This window comes from Salvelinus fontinalis, chromosome 30 (genome assembly GCF_029448725.1).
Source record: "Salvelinus fontinalis isolate EN_2023a chromosome 30, ASM2944872v1, whole genome shotgun sequence".
NCBI lineage: Eukaryota > Metazoa > Chordata > Actinopteri > Salmoniformes > Salmonidae > Salvelinus > Salvelinus fontinalis.
Window position 1 is genome coordinate 34,607,820 of NC_074694.1, and position 15,161 is coordinate 34,622,980.

The 15,161-nt window shown below is 45.3% G+C and overlaps 1 protein-coding gene across 3 annotated transcripts in view; it reads right to left on the minus strand.

Annotated features, from left to right (window-relative positions):
* Positions 1–9,967: 9,967 nt before the first annotated feature.
* Positions 9,968–15,161, minus strand: part of LOC129829098 (protein phosphatase 1B-like) — a 37,878-nt gene continuing 32,684 nt past the window's right edge. For 2 of the 3 annotated variants that reach the window (XM_055890596.1, XM_055890595.1), the window contains exon 8: positions 13,552–14,763. In XM_055890596.1, the coding sequence (XP_055746571.1) occupies positions 14,293–14,763 (471 nt within the window). In that variant the 3' untranslated portion in view covers positions 13,552–14,292. Of the gene's footprint in view, positions 13,097–13,551; positions 14,764–15,161 lie in introns of those variants that run through there. The other variant, XM_055890597.1, reaches the window with a different exon arrangement.

Consider the following 15,161-nt stretch of genomic DNA (forward strand, 5'->3'; position numbering starts at 1 on the left):
GTAACTGTTTAAAACCTGGACGTTCGTGTCATTTTATGAGGCATGTCTTACCGAGTTCTGACCGTAGGAATGCTAAGGAGATTCTCTTATAAACACTTACTCATATGCCATTGAAAGCAGTATTTCTCTCATGTTCTCAACTTTCTTTCGGTGTCCAGCAGCCAAAGACACAATCATAGTCACATTAACAACCCGTGCTTGTTGTTGCATCTTGAGATCTTACCTCTATCTAAATTTCTAAAGTATATTTCAATCTCTGTCATATGAACTCGCTCACACTTGCGATTCACTTTTGAGAACAGTGTTTACTACTAATTGCTTTTTTTGAACATTCGGCTTATAGCCTACTGCCATTTGTGCATTGCTGTGCTTAATGTAAAGAAATAGCCTACTAGTTTATCAACATTTTAATCTAAAGGTTCTGATCTGTTGCCTTTAAAAAAAAAAAATGATACAGTGGTTGTATTAATTTGGGATCTATCACGATATCCCAAGAGTATGTTAGGAATATTTCTTGCTCGCACAGAACAACAAGCTGACCAATAGAATAGGTCAACTTCTGTACTATGGGGGATAGTAGAAGTTAGTGCTTTTGCTGTTTGTTACTGATCTTGTTGGCGGATGAAAAGTTAATGTGGACAGTTCTAACATCTTCAATAAGAAGGATGTACACCGTTGAATCCCCGATGTGTCTGTCTTCACTTGTAGCCTACTTTGGATCTGCAATGCCTCTGAAAAGGACCTGATCACGTGACAGGCATTGGCTAATAAGAATTGAGATATGTGAGAGAGCCGTGTGAGTGAGAGGTGCTTCGGAGCGTGACGATTGGCAGCCAGGAGAAGGGAATTATAATCATTATATTCAGCCCAAGGGCACAACGGCCACTTTAGCTGCAAGGCATGCATTTTTTCTAGGGGGCATTACGGCCACACAAGGGGACATCGACGGCCATGCCACCGGGAAATTCCAGACCTGGTCTTATGGCTTGGGGGGTAGAAGCTGTACAGGTGCCTTTTGGTCCCAGACTTGGTGCTCCGGTACCGCTTGCCATGCGGTAGAAGAGTGAACAGTCTATAGCTTGGGCCGCTACGGTCTTGGGCAATTTCCTGGGCCTTCCTCTGACACCGCCTGGTTTAGAGGTCCTGGATGGCAGGGAGCTCGGCCCCAGTGATGCACGCCCTCTGTAGTTCCTTGCGATCGAGGGCGGTGCAGATGCCATATTAATGGTGCAGCTGTAGAACTGTTTGAGGATCTGAGGGGCCATGCCAAATCTTTTCAACCTTTTGAGGGGGAAGAGGCACTGCAGCACCTTCTTCACGACAGAGCGGGTGTGAGAGGACCATGTTAAGTCCTTAGCTCTGTTGCTGTTGATGTGTGGTGTGTTTGCCCCTCTGTTTCCTGTAGTCCATGATCAGCTCTTTTGTCTTGCTGATGTTGAGGGAAATTTGTTGTCCTGGCACTAAACTGCCAGGTCTCTGTCGGCTGTATTATTGTCGTCGGTGATCAGGCCTACTGCCGTCAGCAAACTTGATGATGGTGTTGGAGTCGTGCGTGGCTGCACAGTCGTGGGTGAACAGGGAGTACAGGACGGGACTAAGCACACACCCCTGAGGGGCCCCCGTATTGAGGGTCAGCGTGGCAGATGTGTTGTTACCTACCCTCACCATTTAGGGGCGTTCTGTCATAAAGTCCACGATCCAGTTGCAGAGGGAGTTGTTCAGCCCCAGGGTCCCGAGTTTGGTGATGAGCATGGAGGGGACTATGGTGGTAAACGCCTCAAAGTTATTGGCTGAATCCCTAAACATATTCTAGTTTGTGCTTACGAAGCAGTGTTGTGGCTTCTCGTCTGCTTCGTCCAACCACTTCTGTACTGAGCAATACTCCAAAGGACTGAATAATGAAATGCCTATATGGGTCATCCATTAAAACTGTCACTGGGTAGTATCCAGCTTTACATGTATGCTCCACTGACCTTTCACACCTTTGCCATTTATTAGAAACTACTATCACCTCCTACTATCACACTTGATTTTATGTTGAACACACCATACTGATCATACAAAGTGAATGAACAGACATGGGTCTACGCACAAGGGCAAGCATGGACTTGAAAAGAGGTGCAAACATGCCTTATTCATACTGTAAACATGTAACCTGCAGAGGTGGTTCTCAGTTCATGGAATATACACACTGAACAAAAATATAAACACAACATGCAACAATTTAAAAGATTTTACTGAGTTACAGTTCATATAAGGAAATTAGTCAATTTAAATAAATTCATTAGGCCCTAATCTATGGATTTCACATGACTGGGAATATAGATACCTTTTTAAAAAAGTAGGGTCATGGATCAGAAAACCAGTCAGTATCTGGTGTGACCACCATTTGCGTCATGCAGCACGACACATCTTCTTTGCATAGAGTTGATCAGGCTGTTGATTGTGACCTGTGGAATGTTGTCCCACTCCTCTTCAATGGCTTTGCGAATGTGCTGTCATACACATTGATCCAGAGCATCCCAAACATGCTCAATGGGTGACATGTCTGGTTAGTATGCATGCTATGGAATAACTGGGACATTTTCAGCTTCCAGGAAGAGTGTACAGAGCTTTGCGACAAGGGGCTGTGCATTACCATGCTGAAACATGAGTTGATGGCCATGAGGTGATGGCGGCGGATGAAGGGGACGACAGTGGGCCTCAGGATCACGTCACGGTATCTCTGTGCATTCAAATTGACATGGATAAGGGCCTCCCAAGTGGCGCAGCGGTCTAAGGCACATTGCAGTGCTTGAGGTGTCTCTACAGACCTGGGTTCTATCCCAGGCTGTGTCACAACCGGCTGTGACCGAGAGTCCCAAAGGGTGGTGCACAATTGGCCCAGCATCGTCCGGGTTAGGGGAATGTTTGGCCAGGGGGGGGCTTTACTTAGCTCATTGCGCTCTAGTAACTCCTTGTGGTGGGCTAGGTGCCTGCAGGCTGACTTTGGTTGTCAGTTGAACAATGTTTTCTCTGACACATTGGTGCAGCTGGCTTCTGGGTAAAGCAGGTGGGTGTTAAGGAGCGTCGGTTTGGCGGGTCATGTTTCAGAGGACGCATGACTTGACCTTTGCTTCTCCCGAGGCCGCTGGTGAGTTGCAGCAATGAGACAAGATTGTAATTGGATATCACAAAAAAGGGGGTAAAAAATTAAAATATATATTTTTTTTACATATTTATTTTTGGCCATCAACGTTGATATCAGCAAACCGCCCACTCACACTACACCATACACGTACGTGGTCTGCGGTTGTAAGGTCGGTTGGATGTACTGCCAAATTCTCTAAAACTATGTTCTCTTATTGTAAATAACTGAACATTAAATTCTATGGCAAAAGCTCTGGTGGACATTCCTGCAGTCAGCATGCCAATTGCACGCTTCCTCAAAACTTGAGACATCTGTGGCATTGGGTTGTGTGACAAAACTGCACATTTTAGTCTGGCCTTTTATTGTCTCCAGCTGTTTAATCAGCTTCTTGATATGCCACACCTGTCAGGTGGAGGGATTATCTTGGAAAAGGAGAAATGCTCACTAACAGAGATGTAAACATATTTGTGCACAACATTTGAGAAAAATTCAGCTTTTTGTGAGTATGGAACATTTCTGGGCTCTTTTATTTCAGCTCATGAAACATGGGACCAACACTTTACATGTTGCGTTTATATTTTTGTTCCGTGTAGATGAATTACGTTTATAGAGCAAAGGTTCTGCACTGCCTTGAATAGTCATTTCGCACGAAACTCGTCAACTATAAAGGCTATTATGGGAGATGCCATTCGGAGCAGTATAATATACTCTAATATACTCTGACCTCGTCCTCGACTGTTAGACGATTACATTCTTGAAAGGACTTTATAACTTCACCTTTTATTAAAATCCTTATATAAAACACCAGCACAGGAGAACCAAACAGCAGTCAGAATGAATGGTAGAGACAAATCTCTGGTATTGGTATACTGAATAATAACATTTTGTCATGATAGGGTCTCAGTTTTCAGGGAATACAAGCCCAAAGTTCACTGTCTTGCCTTGCCAGTGTAGACAATGGGTAGTTCTGTTCGCAAAGAACCTTGGCATGACCCTGGACAACAACCTGTCGTTCTCTGCAAACATCAAAGCAGTGACTCGCTCCTGCAGGTTCATGCTCTCCAACATCCGTAGAGTACGACCCTACCGCAGACAGGAAGCGGCGCAGGTCCCAATCCAGGCACTTATCTCCAATCTGGACTAGTGCAATGTGCTGGGCTCCCCTCTTGTGCCATCAAACCTCTGCAACTTACCCGGAACGCCGCAAACCGCCTGGCGTTCAACCTTCCCAAGTTCTCCCATGTCACCCCACTCCTCCACAAACTCCAATGGCTTCCAGTCGAAGCTCGCCTCCATTACAATACCATGGTACTTGCCTACAGAGCAGCATGAGGAACTGCCCTTCCCTACTTTCAGGCTATGCTCAAACCTTACACCCCAACCCGTGCACTCCATTCTGCAAGCTCTGGTCTTGCCCCTCCCACCCCTACGGAAGGCCACAGCTCATGCTCAGCCCAGTCCAAGGTCTTTTCTGTCCTGGCACCCCAATGGTGGAACCAGCTTCTCCTTGAAGCTAGGACAGCAGAGTCCCTGCCCATCTTCTGAAAACATCTGAACAACCACCACCACCACCACCACCACCACCACCACCACCACCACCACCACCAAACTTTCTTACTCAGGCCTCTTTTCTTTCTGCCATTTTAAAGCACATTTTGTAATGCCGATCACATGCAGTTTGTGAATCACTGTGCTAAACGACAAAACTTTAGGTTTGAGATGTTAAGTCTCGGCTAGATTGGTGTCTTGATTCGAATGAACACCCTTCTGCTCACTATTTGATGATGTAGGCTACCAGCTCACTGCACGGCATTTTGATAGCAAAACAGCTCAACCATTTCCTTGTTTGTAAAAAGCTTGTCCTGTTATGTGATATGCCCCTATTTTGAAACACCAGTGTTAGAGGATGTGCAAAGTCTCCAATTGGACCTTTGGCAGTAACATCTTTCAGAAGAGAATGCTGTCAAGGTATGTGCTCTTCTTTCAGCCAAATATACTCTGGGATTGCACTTGGCTCCTACTTAGTATGTGAAGCCACGGATGCCCAGAAAACTAGCACCTTGATGTCTATCTTTTAAAACACTCGTATGCATTTGTTCCATGGCTATCAGGAATCCCGAACCCTGACCATATGGCTGAGCCTAACTGAATCTGTGTTCATGCAGATTGAATGTGTTTGTCTATCAGACTGTTAGATATGATCATCTGACTATATTAGAATGTAGTGTGGATTAACACTCAAATGATAAATATGATAAAGCAGAACAGTGATTAGAACAATGGTTTATGTCATTGGAAAACCTCTTAGAGAAACATGCGCAGCCTACCGGTGATACAGTGGACAAAAAAGTCACACCCTGGACCGGAGGTTTCTTCAACCATAATAATACTGCTATGTGTGTGTGCTAATCTTTCTCCAGAGCGCCCAGTGTGTCCACTACCTTCGGATGCAGAGATCACACAGCGGGATTTGATTTCAGAGGGCAAGATGAAGCTATAGTACCTGTCCAATCCTCTCAGATCTACAGGAGTGCCAATGAGGTCTGGGGATTGGTTTGGGATGGGGCGAGATTGTTGTGCCCTGTCCAAAAACAACCGTATACCAGATTACTGATTGACACTAAGACCAATGACAAAAACATCCGGGAAAACAAAAAAGCTGGGGTTGCTGCATGGGCTCAATTAATAATGCCAATTACCCCCCACAGGATCTGTCTGAGCCCAGTCACACTGTGTGTGTGTGTGTGTGTGTAGTGCTTCTCTATTCTCTAAGAATGTGTTGGTGGTTTATTCTCTCAGGCTGATACTTCTGGGTCAGGATATGTCAAGGCTGTGTCCATTCATTCCATACTCTCTAACACGATTACTACTTGAGACGCCTTAGCTGTTGTTCACAGATCCACTCCATGACTAAGTGGTGTCTAAAGTGGAACTGGTGGGTCTCTATAACAGAACAAGACCACCAGCTAGGTGTGCGTCTCTCCTTGACACACAAACGTACGTCAGGGTTTCTATACCAGGTATCAATGATGTGTATTTATAGCTGTATATACGGCTGGTTCTCAGGGCTTTCTTAACTCTCTATTCAATACACATATATTGTCCTCAATCTCACCATAGAGAAATATGAACTGTACAGGAACATACAGTACATTTTTACAGGAGAACAATATAGCATACCACCCTCAATCCCACTCGTGGCTTGCTTCAGAAGCTAAGCGGGGTCCGTCCCTAGAGGGTAGACCAGATGCTGCTGAAAGTGGTGTTGGAGGTCCAAAAAGAGGCACACTTTCCTCTGGTGAAAAAAACAAGGCATCCAATGCCCCAGGGCAGTGATTGGGGACATTGCCCTGTGTAAGGCGCAGTCTTTCGGATGGGTGTCCTGACTAAATGTCCAATCTAGGCCCTCATACCATCATGGTCACCTAATCTTTCCCACCGTCTCTTCTTCCCTGTAACTATTTCCCAGGTCATTGCTGTAAATAAGAATGTGTTGTCAGTCAACTTACCTGGTAAATGAAAGGGTTAAATACATAAATATGAAGAGGAAAAAGAGCGGAAGAGGTGTCTTACCCCTCAATTACACACAAACACCCGTCACACACCCAAAAGCACAAAACACTCACCTATAAACAAAATCACAAGATTATTATAAGATAATATTTCCTCCCAAACAAGCCCTCGTCTCTGATCCAAACTGTTGTTTGTGTCTGAGAGAGATAGGATGAGCTGGGCAGATGTCAACTCTGTATTTAAATCGTTATCCAGTAAATGTGGTGACATTAACCAGGTTGTTTTTAAAATGGTTACGTGTGTGTAGGTGTATGTGGAGACAAACACATACAACTGACCTGACAAAGACACCAGCAGCCAAAAACAGCTGGAGGAACACACACACACACAGCGGTCTACAGCTGTCTGTTTTCAGTATTCACAAATTGGCAAAAGCAAGAGAAAACAGAGGAAAGGAGAAAGGGAAGGAGAGAGAGAGGAGAGAAATGTACAGGGGGAAAAGTACAGGACCTATACAAAAGGAGTGAGACAGGAGGTAGGGACCGAGAGAGGCACAGGAAAAGGGAGCTTCGGAGGGAGGGGACTAGGGTTAGAGAGAGGAGAGAGGCCAGATGGGGGCATGGGGTGTGTGTGAGTGCACATATAATAATCTGCACTAATCGGGAGCGTGTTGAGCAGTCAGAGCAGATTATCCCTCTAACAATGGCCTGCCCTCATCTGCTAAATGACCCCACTCGAAATCACATGCTGTCAGTGAGAAACACCGTCTATACGTAGAAGGACCCTCCAGAACACAAAGAACTGCAGGACAATGTCACCTAATACAGTGCATTCAGAAAGTATTCAGACCCCTTGACTTTTTCCACATTTTGTTACATTACAGCTTTATTCTAAAACAGATAAAAATAGTTTATTCCCCTCAATCAAATCAAATTTGATTGAGGTAGACTTTACAGCGAAATGCTTAGTTACAAGCCCCATAACCAACAATGCAGTTAAGACGTGTTAAGTAAAAAATAAGGCATAAAAGTAACAATTAAAATAACAATAGTGAGGCTATATACAGGGGTACCGGTACAGAGTCAATATGCGGGGGCACCGGTTAGTCGAAGTAAAATGTACATGTAGAGTTAAAGTGACTATGCATAGATAATAAACAGAGAATAGTAGCAGAGTAAAAGAGGAGGGGGGGGGGGGGGGGCAATGCAAATAGTCTGGTTAGCCATTTGATTAGCTGTTATTAAGGAGTCTTACGGCTTGAGGTAGAAGCTGTTGAGAAGCCTTTTGGACCTAGACTCAGTGCTCCGGGTACCGCTTGCTGTGCGGTAGCAGAGAGAACAGTCTATGACTAGGGAGGCTGGAGTCAGGCCCTAAAAAAATTATAATTTTTTTATTTTTTATTTTTTAATTTTACCGTTATTTTACCAGGTAAGTTGACTGAGAACACATTCTCATTTGCAGCAACGACCTGGGGAATAGTTACAGGGGAGAGGAGGGGGATGAATGAGCCAATTGTAAACTGGGGATTATTAGGTGACCATGATGGTTTGAGGGCATCCGGCCGTGATTGTGAGTCCCATAGGGCAGTGCACAACTGGCCCAGCGTCATCCGGGTTTGGCCGGGACAGGACGTCATCGTAAATAAGAATTTGTTCTTAATTAACTGACTTGCCTAGTCAGTTAATAACAGTAAATACCTTATTTACATAAGTATTCAGACCCTTTGCTATGAGACTCGACAATGAGCTCAGGTGCAGCCTGTTTACATTGATCATCCTTGAGATGTTTCTACAAATTCACAACTCCTTCGACCTCATGGCTTGGTTTTTGCTCTGACATGCACTGTCAACTGTGGTAAATTCAAATGATTGGACATGATTTGGAAAGGCACACACCTGTCTATATAAGATCCCACCGTTGACAGTGCATGTCAGAGAAAAACCAAGCCATGAGGTCAAAGGAATTGTCAGGAGAGCTCCGAGGCAGGATTGTGTTGAGGCACAGATCTACGGAAGGGTACAACAACAAAAAATGATACAGCATTGAAGGACATCAAGAACACAGTGGCCTCCATCATTCTGAAATGGAAGAAGTTTGGAACCACAAAGACTCTTCCTAGAGCTGGTTGCCTGGAGCAAATCGGGGGAGAAGGGCCTTGGTCAGGGAGGTGACCAAGAACCCGATGGTCACTCTGACAGAGCTCCAGAGTTCCACTGTAGATATGGGAGAACCTTCCAGAAGGACAACAATCGCAGCTGCACTCCACCAATCAGGTCTTTATGGTAGAGTGGCCAGACGGAAACCCCTCCTCAATAAAAGGCATATCACAGCCCGGTTGGAGTTTGCCAAAAGTCACCTAAAGGACTCTTGACCAAGAGAAACAAGATTCTATGGTCTGATGAAACCAAGATGGAACTCTTTGGCCTAAATGCTAAGTGTTACATCTAGAGGAAACCTGGTATCAACCCTACGGTGAAGCATGACCCTAAAGCATAGCCAAGACAACACAGGAGTGGTTTCGGGACAAGTCTCTGAATGTCGAGTGGCCCAGCCAGAGCCCGGACTTGAACCCGATGGAACATCTCTGGAGACCTGAAAATGTATGTGCAGCGACACTCCCCATCCAACCTGACAGGGCTTGAGAGGATCTGCAGAGAAGAATGGGAGAAACTCCCTAAATACAGATGTGCCATGCTTGTAGCGTCATACTCGAAGACTCGAGGCTGTAATCACTGCCAAAGGTGCTTCAACAAAGTACTGAGTAAAGGGTCTGAATACTTATGTAAATGTGATATTTCAGTTTGCTAACATTTCTAAAAACCTGTTTTTACTTTGTCTTTATGGGGTATTGTGTGTAGATTGATGAGGATATATTGTTTTAATCTATTTTAGAATAAGGATGTAACATAAAATATGGAAATAGTCGAGTGGTCGGAATACTTTCCGAATGCACTGTACCTGTCTTCATGAGAAGCAGATACATTGAAAGGAGGATGTATAAAAGCAGTCATCAATAGCAGAAGTAACCCATCACCAAATTAAACACCCACCTATGACCCATAATGTCTATTGAGAACATGATTGTGATTGGAGATTAGGATGAAGTGATGAGAGACCGAGAGAGGGGGATTAGACAAGGGTATGAGGGGAAGAAGGGAGAGGGGCAGCAGTCTGATTCTCCCTGAAGTGTACACTCATTCACTGTCCCTCGTGGATTTAAATGGAATGGACTTGTGTATGAAATAAGCAAACAGGGTGCCCACTTTCATATGCTAAGGCAGACACAGAAACATGTATACACAACCCAGAGACACTGACCACTGGTCCTTGGCAGGTATTTTATTTCATATATAGACGCTTTCTGTAATCAAATGTGAGTGCAATCAAACAACAGCAAATACAAACATTACCGATGTAGTCTGAACCAGGTACACAGGATTAACACTGGGACTCTACCTGGGTTAAATTGGTACACTCCACAATATGACATCATACACAAATGGGGCAGCACTCTGCTTTACAGACAACCGCAACATTTCTATCTGCCAAGAAGACTGATCACATTGGGAAGAGTCAAGTGTCAGTTTTGTCAGTGTGTTGGTGATTTCCGTAACCAGGAAGTTGCCCTGCAGTCTATGATGACACCACATTGTGGAGTAGGGCTTCTGGCGGCCAACCAGGGGATGATGTCACAAAGCAGGATCAAAGACTTAGCTAAAGCTCCTAAATATTCTTAAACAACTCCATATTTCCTAGTTTACGGAGACTGATTTGAATTCAACTTTAGCTTTCGTAATACTCCGTAAAATCAACAGCTACGCGTGAATGTTGCTCAATGTGATCTGGGCCCGGTTTCACGATAGCGATGGACCTTAGGCATACAAGTGTCTTAACGATGCATATTTCCTACAACCGCCTTTAGATATAACACGCGTTTCCCAAAAAAACACGCGTAGAGAACTAAGTGCATCGTTGGAGCATGTGTTGATACTGATAGGATCGAAATGGAGTGCTGCTCTCGGATCTGCTTACTCCATTTACATCTTTACATTGTCATTATTTCACAAAACTGACGAAGGATCGGCTTCTAGAGAGATATTACCACCTACAGCTGCAAATATTGAGACGGCTTATTTTTGAATGCTTACTCAATAACAAATGCACTATATCACTGATTTGTTAGGCTACACGTCATGAAATATATTGATACAAATTACAGACAGCATCCTACAGTACAGTACATTTTGAAGCATCTTTTTATATGTCGCTTCCCACTGTTTCAATGGCAAAGACACTGGCAACTTTGTATTTGTAGTCAACTTTGTTCTGAAGTTATCGGTGGTCACAGAGACTGATAAACCATGTGATTATGTTTAGCGGAGATCTGTGTATAAAGTGACGTGGGAGGGCAAAAAAAAATCCATCCAACTCAGCTGTTCTGAGGTGATCTAATGCAGGCGTTAGATTACGAGCATCTTCAAATGCAACGTTAATAACAATGATTTTGGGAAACGGCTCAGAGATTTAACGACGCTCCTACAACGTTTCTAACGATGAGCTTAGCCTTAAAATGCTTTTGGGAAACCGGGCCAAGGTTAACTATTGATCCTGCTTTACTCAGGTGGGCAGAGCAGAGGGGAATAGGTGAGACGGTGGGGTCCAGGAGATGTCTGTTTTTGATCAAAGTGATCAGGTTAACTATTGATCCTCTGATCAGGAGAGCGGAGGGGAGTAGGTGAGCGGTCTGTTTTTGATGCAGCAGGTCCAACCGTGACACCCTAACCCAGTGTTTTCCAAACTCGGTCCACGTTTATTTTTTTTAGCCCATGCACCAACACCACTGATTTATATAATGAACTCATCAAGCTTTGATTGCTTGAATCAGCTGTGTAGTGTTAGGGCTTTTTTTTTTTATTATTACTTGCACTCCTTGGGGTCCCCAGGACAGAGTTTGAGAAACTCTACCCTAACCCCTGATCTCTCCCCTCCCTCAGTTCAGCTGGTGACACAGAGCGACGACGTCACACAGAACGCCACCACGCCCAGAGTCCACCATTGTGAGCCCACCCCTACCAGAGAGAACAGAAAACGCTGTAGTCCTCTGCCGAATCCCAAACCAGTCCCTCGCCTCTACCAACTCTCTCGGAAATCACTTCACTGTCACACTTCCTGACAAAACTGATTTCCGGCGTGTCAAGTCAATAACCCCGACCAACTTCGGGACAAAGTCATGACTTGAACGATTCATTTCAAGTTCATAAATTAAATAAAAATGGACATGTAATTCAAATTGAGAAATTCCCCATTGTTTAACTAGATTAAAACCACACTAACAGTTGAACATTTAATTTGGGATGCATTTTACTGCTTCACAAAATAAATGCAAGTGCCTTATCATTAAGCACAACTTTTCAATGTTTTAGTATTTTTTCACTTCGTAGTATTCCAACACACACCAGGTTGCTGTGAAGCCAGGTTGAAGTGTCTATCGGAGAGACTAATTAGACCTAAACCCCTCAATATTTTCACTCCCTCAGCTTTGGGACACGTGCATATGGCGGGCTCACATGAATGCACAAATCGAGGGCATTGGAGCGAGTGGAAGGGACTGGTTTGGGATTCAGCACTCCTCTCCCTCTCCTTTTTACCGCTCTTCTCCTTCGTTTATCCGACAGCAAACAGAAAATCAAAATTATCAGAAATCTCCATCCATCAGGAGGAACCAATCAGAGGCGGTCAGGTGGGATCAGTTTGAACCAATACCCATCCTGTAGCTGTGGCGTGGCACATAGGGGGTCAGGTGGGATCAGTTTTAACCAATACCTGTTCAGTAGCTGTGGCGTGGAGCAGAGAGGGTTGTGAGGGATGGGGGGGTTGTATAACCGGCAACATGTAGCACGTGGACCCCCCACCCTCTGTGTGTGTGAGAGAGAGAGAGATACATGCATTTGCAGGGCGTGGTGTGTAAGGTTTTAGGGTGTGTGTGTGTGTTCGGGCAGTTGGGGTTTTCAGGCAGTACAGAGTCCAAGACAAGTACCAGACTGAACCAGTCTGGGTCCCAATTCCCCACCTCCAAACTTCCTTTCTCTCACACACACACACACACACACACACATATATAAATCCACCCCAGGTCCTCATGTCCATGTGTAGTCAGGTGATCAATGTCAACAACAACAACAAAATAAAACACCAGAAAACCTGGATGGTAAAAAACTTCTACCATCCAGGCGCTTCATCAGTCCTTAAAACAACCGCAACACCTCCAAAAACACACTCCTCCCGAGGAAAAGCAGAGTGTGTGTGTGGGTGTGTTCATCCTCACACGCACACACACACACGTCGTCCACTGGGCACGTGGAGGAGGCAACTCTCCCTCTGGGTGGCTAGACCAATCACAGGAGGAGACCGGGGTCGCAGTTACCACGACTACCAGGGGTCCTCCAGATCACACTGAGAGAGAACGAGAGAGAGAAATGTTTATGAGGCGCCATAGTACATACAATATAAAACTGATGTTATTAATGTACTGATGTTGAAAAGCGGGCGTGCAAGTGGATCAGGAGCTGAGAATGTGAGGGGTTGGTATGTGGGTCAATCTGTGGGATGAGTCGTTCTTGGACTCACCTGATGGTGGCCTACTGAAAGACCGGCTGTGTCCCAATTCTTATACTAGCCTACAGCCTATGTAATAGGCTTTTTGTCAAGAAATAAACATTTGCAGATGATGCTATAAATGCCATGGTGCCATGTAGTAGGAATTCACTGTGCACTATTCAGGACATGAAGAGCAATCAGACCCACAATGGAATGTTCACAGGAAAAAGTGATCATATACCATAACAGTCAGACACTGACCAAATCTGACAGTCAAGAGACAAACCAAATCAGATGGACAGATCTTATAATTATTATTAATTCAAATAACTTTTATTGATTATTTTATTCATTCACATATTGCTGTATGGAACAGATTCAGCCCACACACACACACACACACACACACACAGTTATCATATTGTGTCTTGTTGCATACAGTAAGTGCCACCATTCATCAGAGAGAAATACAACTCAGTCTTTAGAAATACAATGACACACACACTTTTTTACTTTGGTATTTTGAACTTTTTAGAACTTTGTATACTGTTCCAGAATTTTGAAGTAGTTACAGTACTGTAGTGGACACACACCTTAACAAATTCTACCAAACACACACACACACCTCAGCTGGCTGCTAAGACCTGTATCTCTCGGACGGACAGAGAGACACGCAGGCAAACAGAGACACGCAGACAAAGACACGCAGGCAGGCAGACAGACAGACAGACAGAGACGCAGACAGGCAGGCAGGCAGACAGAGAGACCGACACAAAGAGACACACAGAGAGTGAGTGTGTTGTGCGTGTGTGGGTACTGTGAGAACAAGTATAGGTGGTTTATGGGAACTTGTGTTTTTATATGGACAGTCCAGTAGGTCTTCTCTCTCTCTGTCAGGTAGAGGTCCAGACATGATCGGCCCATTCTTAGACCACTCATCTTTATATCTTCCCATTATGGCGTCTGTGAGAGCACGGATGGACTAGACGCTGTGAGAGCACGCATGGACTAGACTAGATTGGGGGGGGTCAACAACAGAGATCAGAGGTGAATTAGGAGGGGGGAGGATCTGGTTGGCGAAGCTCAGCAGCTGGAGGATTTAGTGGGACGAGGTCTGCCGCCGGAGGTTCAGGTTGGTCAGTGTCTACCGCTGGAGGTTCTGATTGGTCGATGTCTGCAGCCGGAGGTGGTTGTTGGTCGATGTCTGGAGAGGGCGTGTCTTTGCGTTTCTCTGCTTCGGGGGATGAGGGCGTCTCGATGACGACGGGTGAGGGAGGGGGAGAGGGGGGTGAGGGCCGGGGGGAATCAGGGAGGTCGTCAGCGGTAAAGGAGGAGGATTCCTCCCCCGTGTCAGCTGTATTCTCCCCAGGCAGACGGTAGACTGCCAGGGCTTCCTCCAGCACCGAGCGATACTGCCCCCGGTGGTGCAGGCGGAACTGACGCAGCGCCTCCAAGAGGTTGGTCGCCGTACTGCTGCCTCCTCCCTCCTCACTCTCCTCCTCTCCTCCACCTCCAGCACAGGCCTGGCCGGGGCAACACCACGCCACACACACACACACACAAGCTAGTGTCAGACACACACCAGCGTCAAACACACACACAGGCACACACACTGTCTCACACCAGACTACCCCTACCCCTGAGGCCAGCTACCCGTAGTGACATTGTCTTTGTCCAGTGAGGGAGAGGAGAATACAACAGTGCCTTCCCGTTCCCCACTACAACTCCCAACACCCCAAACACAACACAATAAACACAGACTAGACTAGGCCAAATAGTTCATGTTCAAAAGACATCCCGGACTTTTGTGTGATAAAAGGCTGGGACACGGTAGGAAGGAACATCAGGGAGCAGTATTCATGTGATGTGAAACCAAGTCTTGACTCTAGATGAAATATTCAATTTTGATCATGTTTGGTAT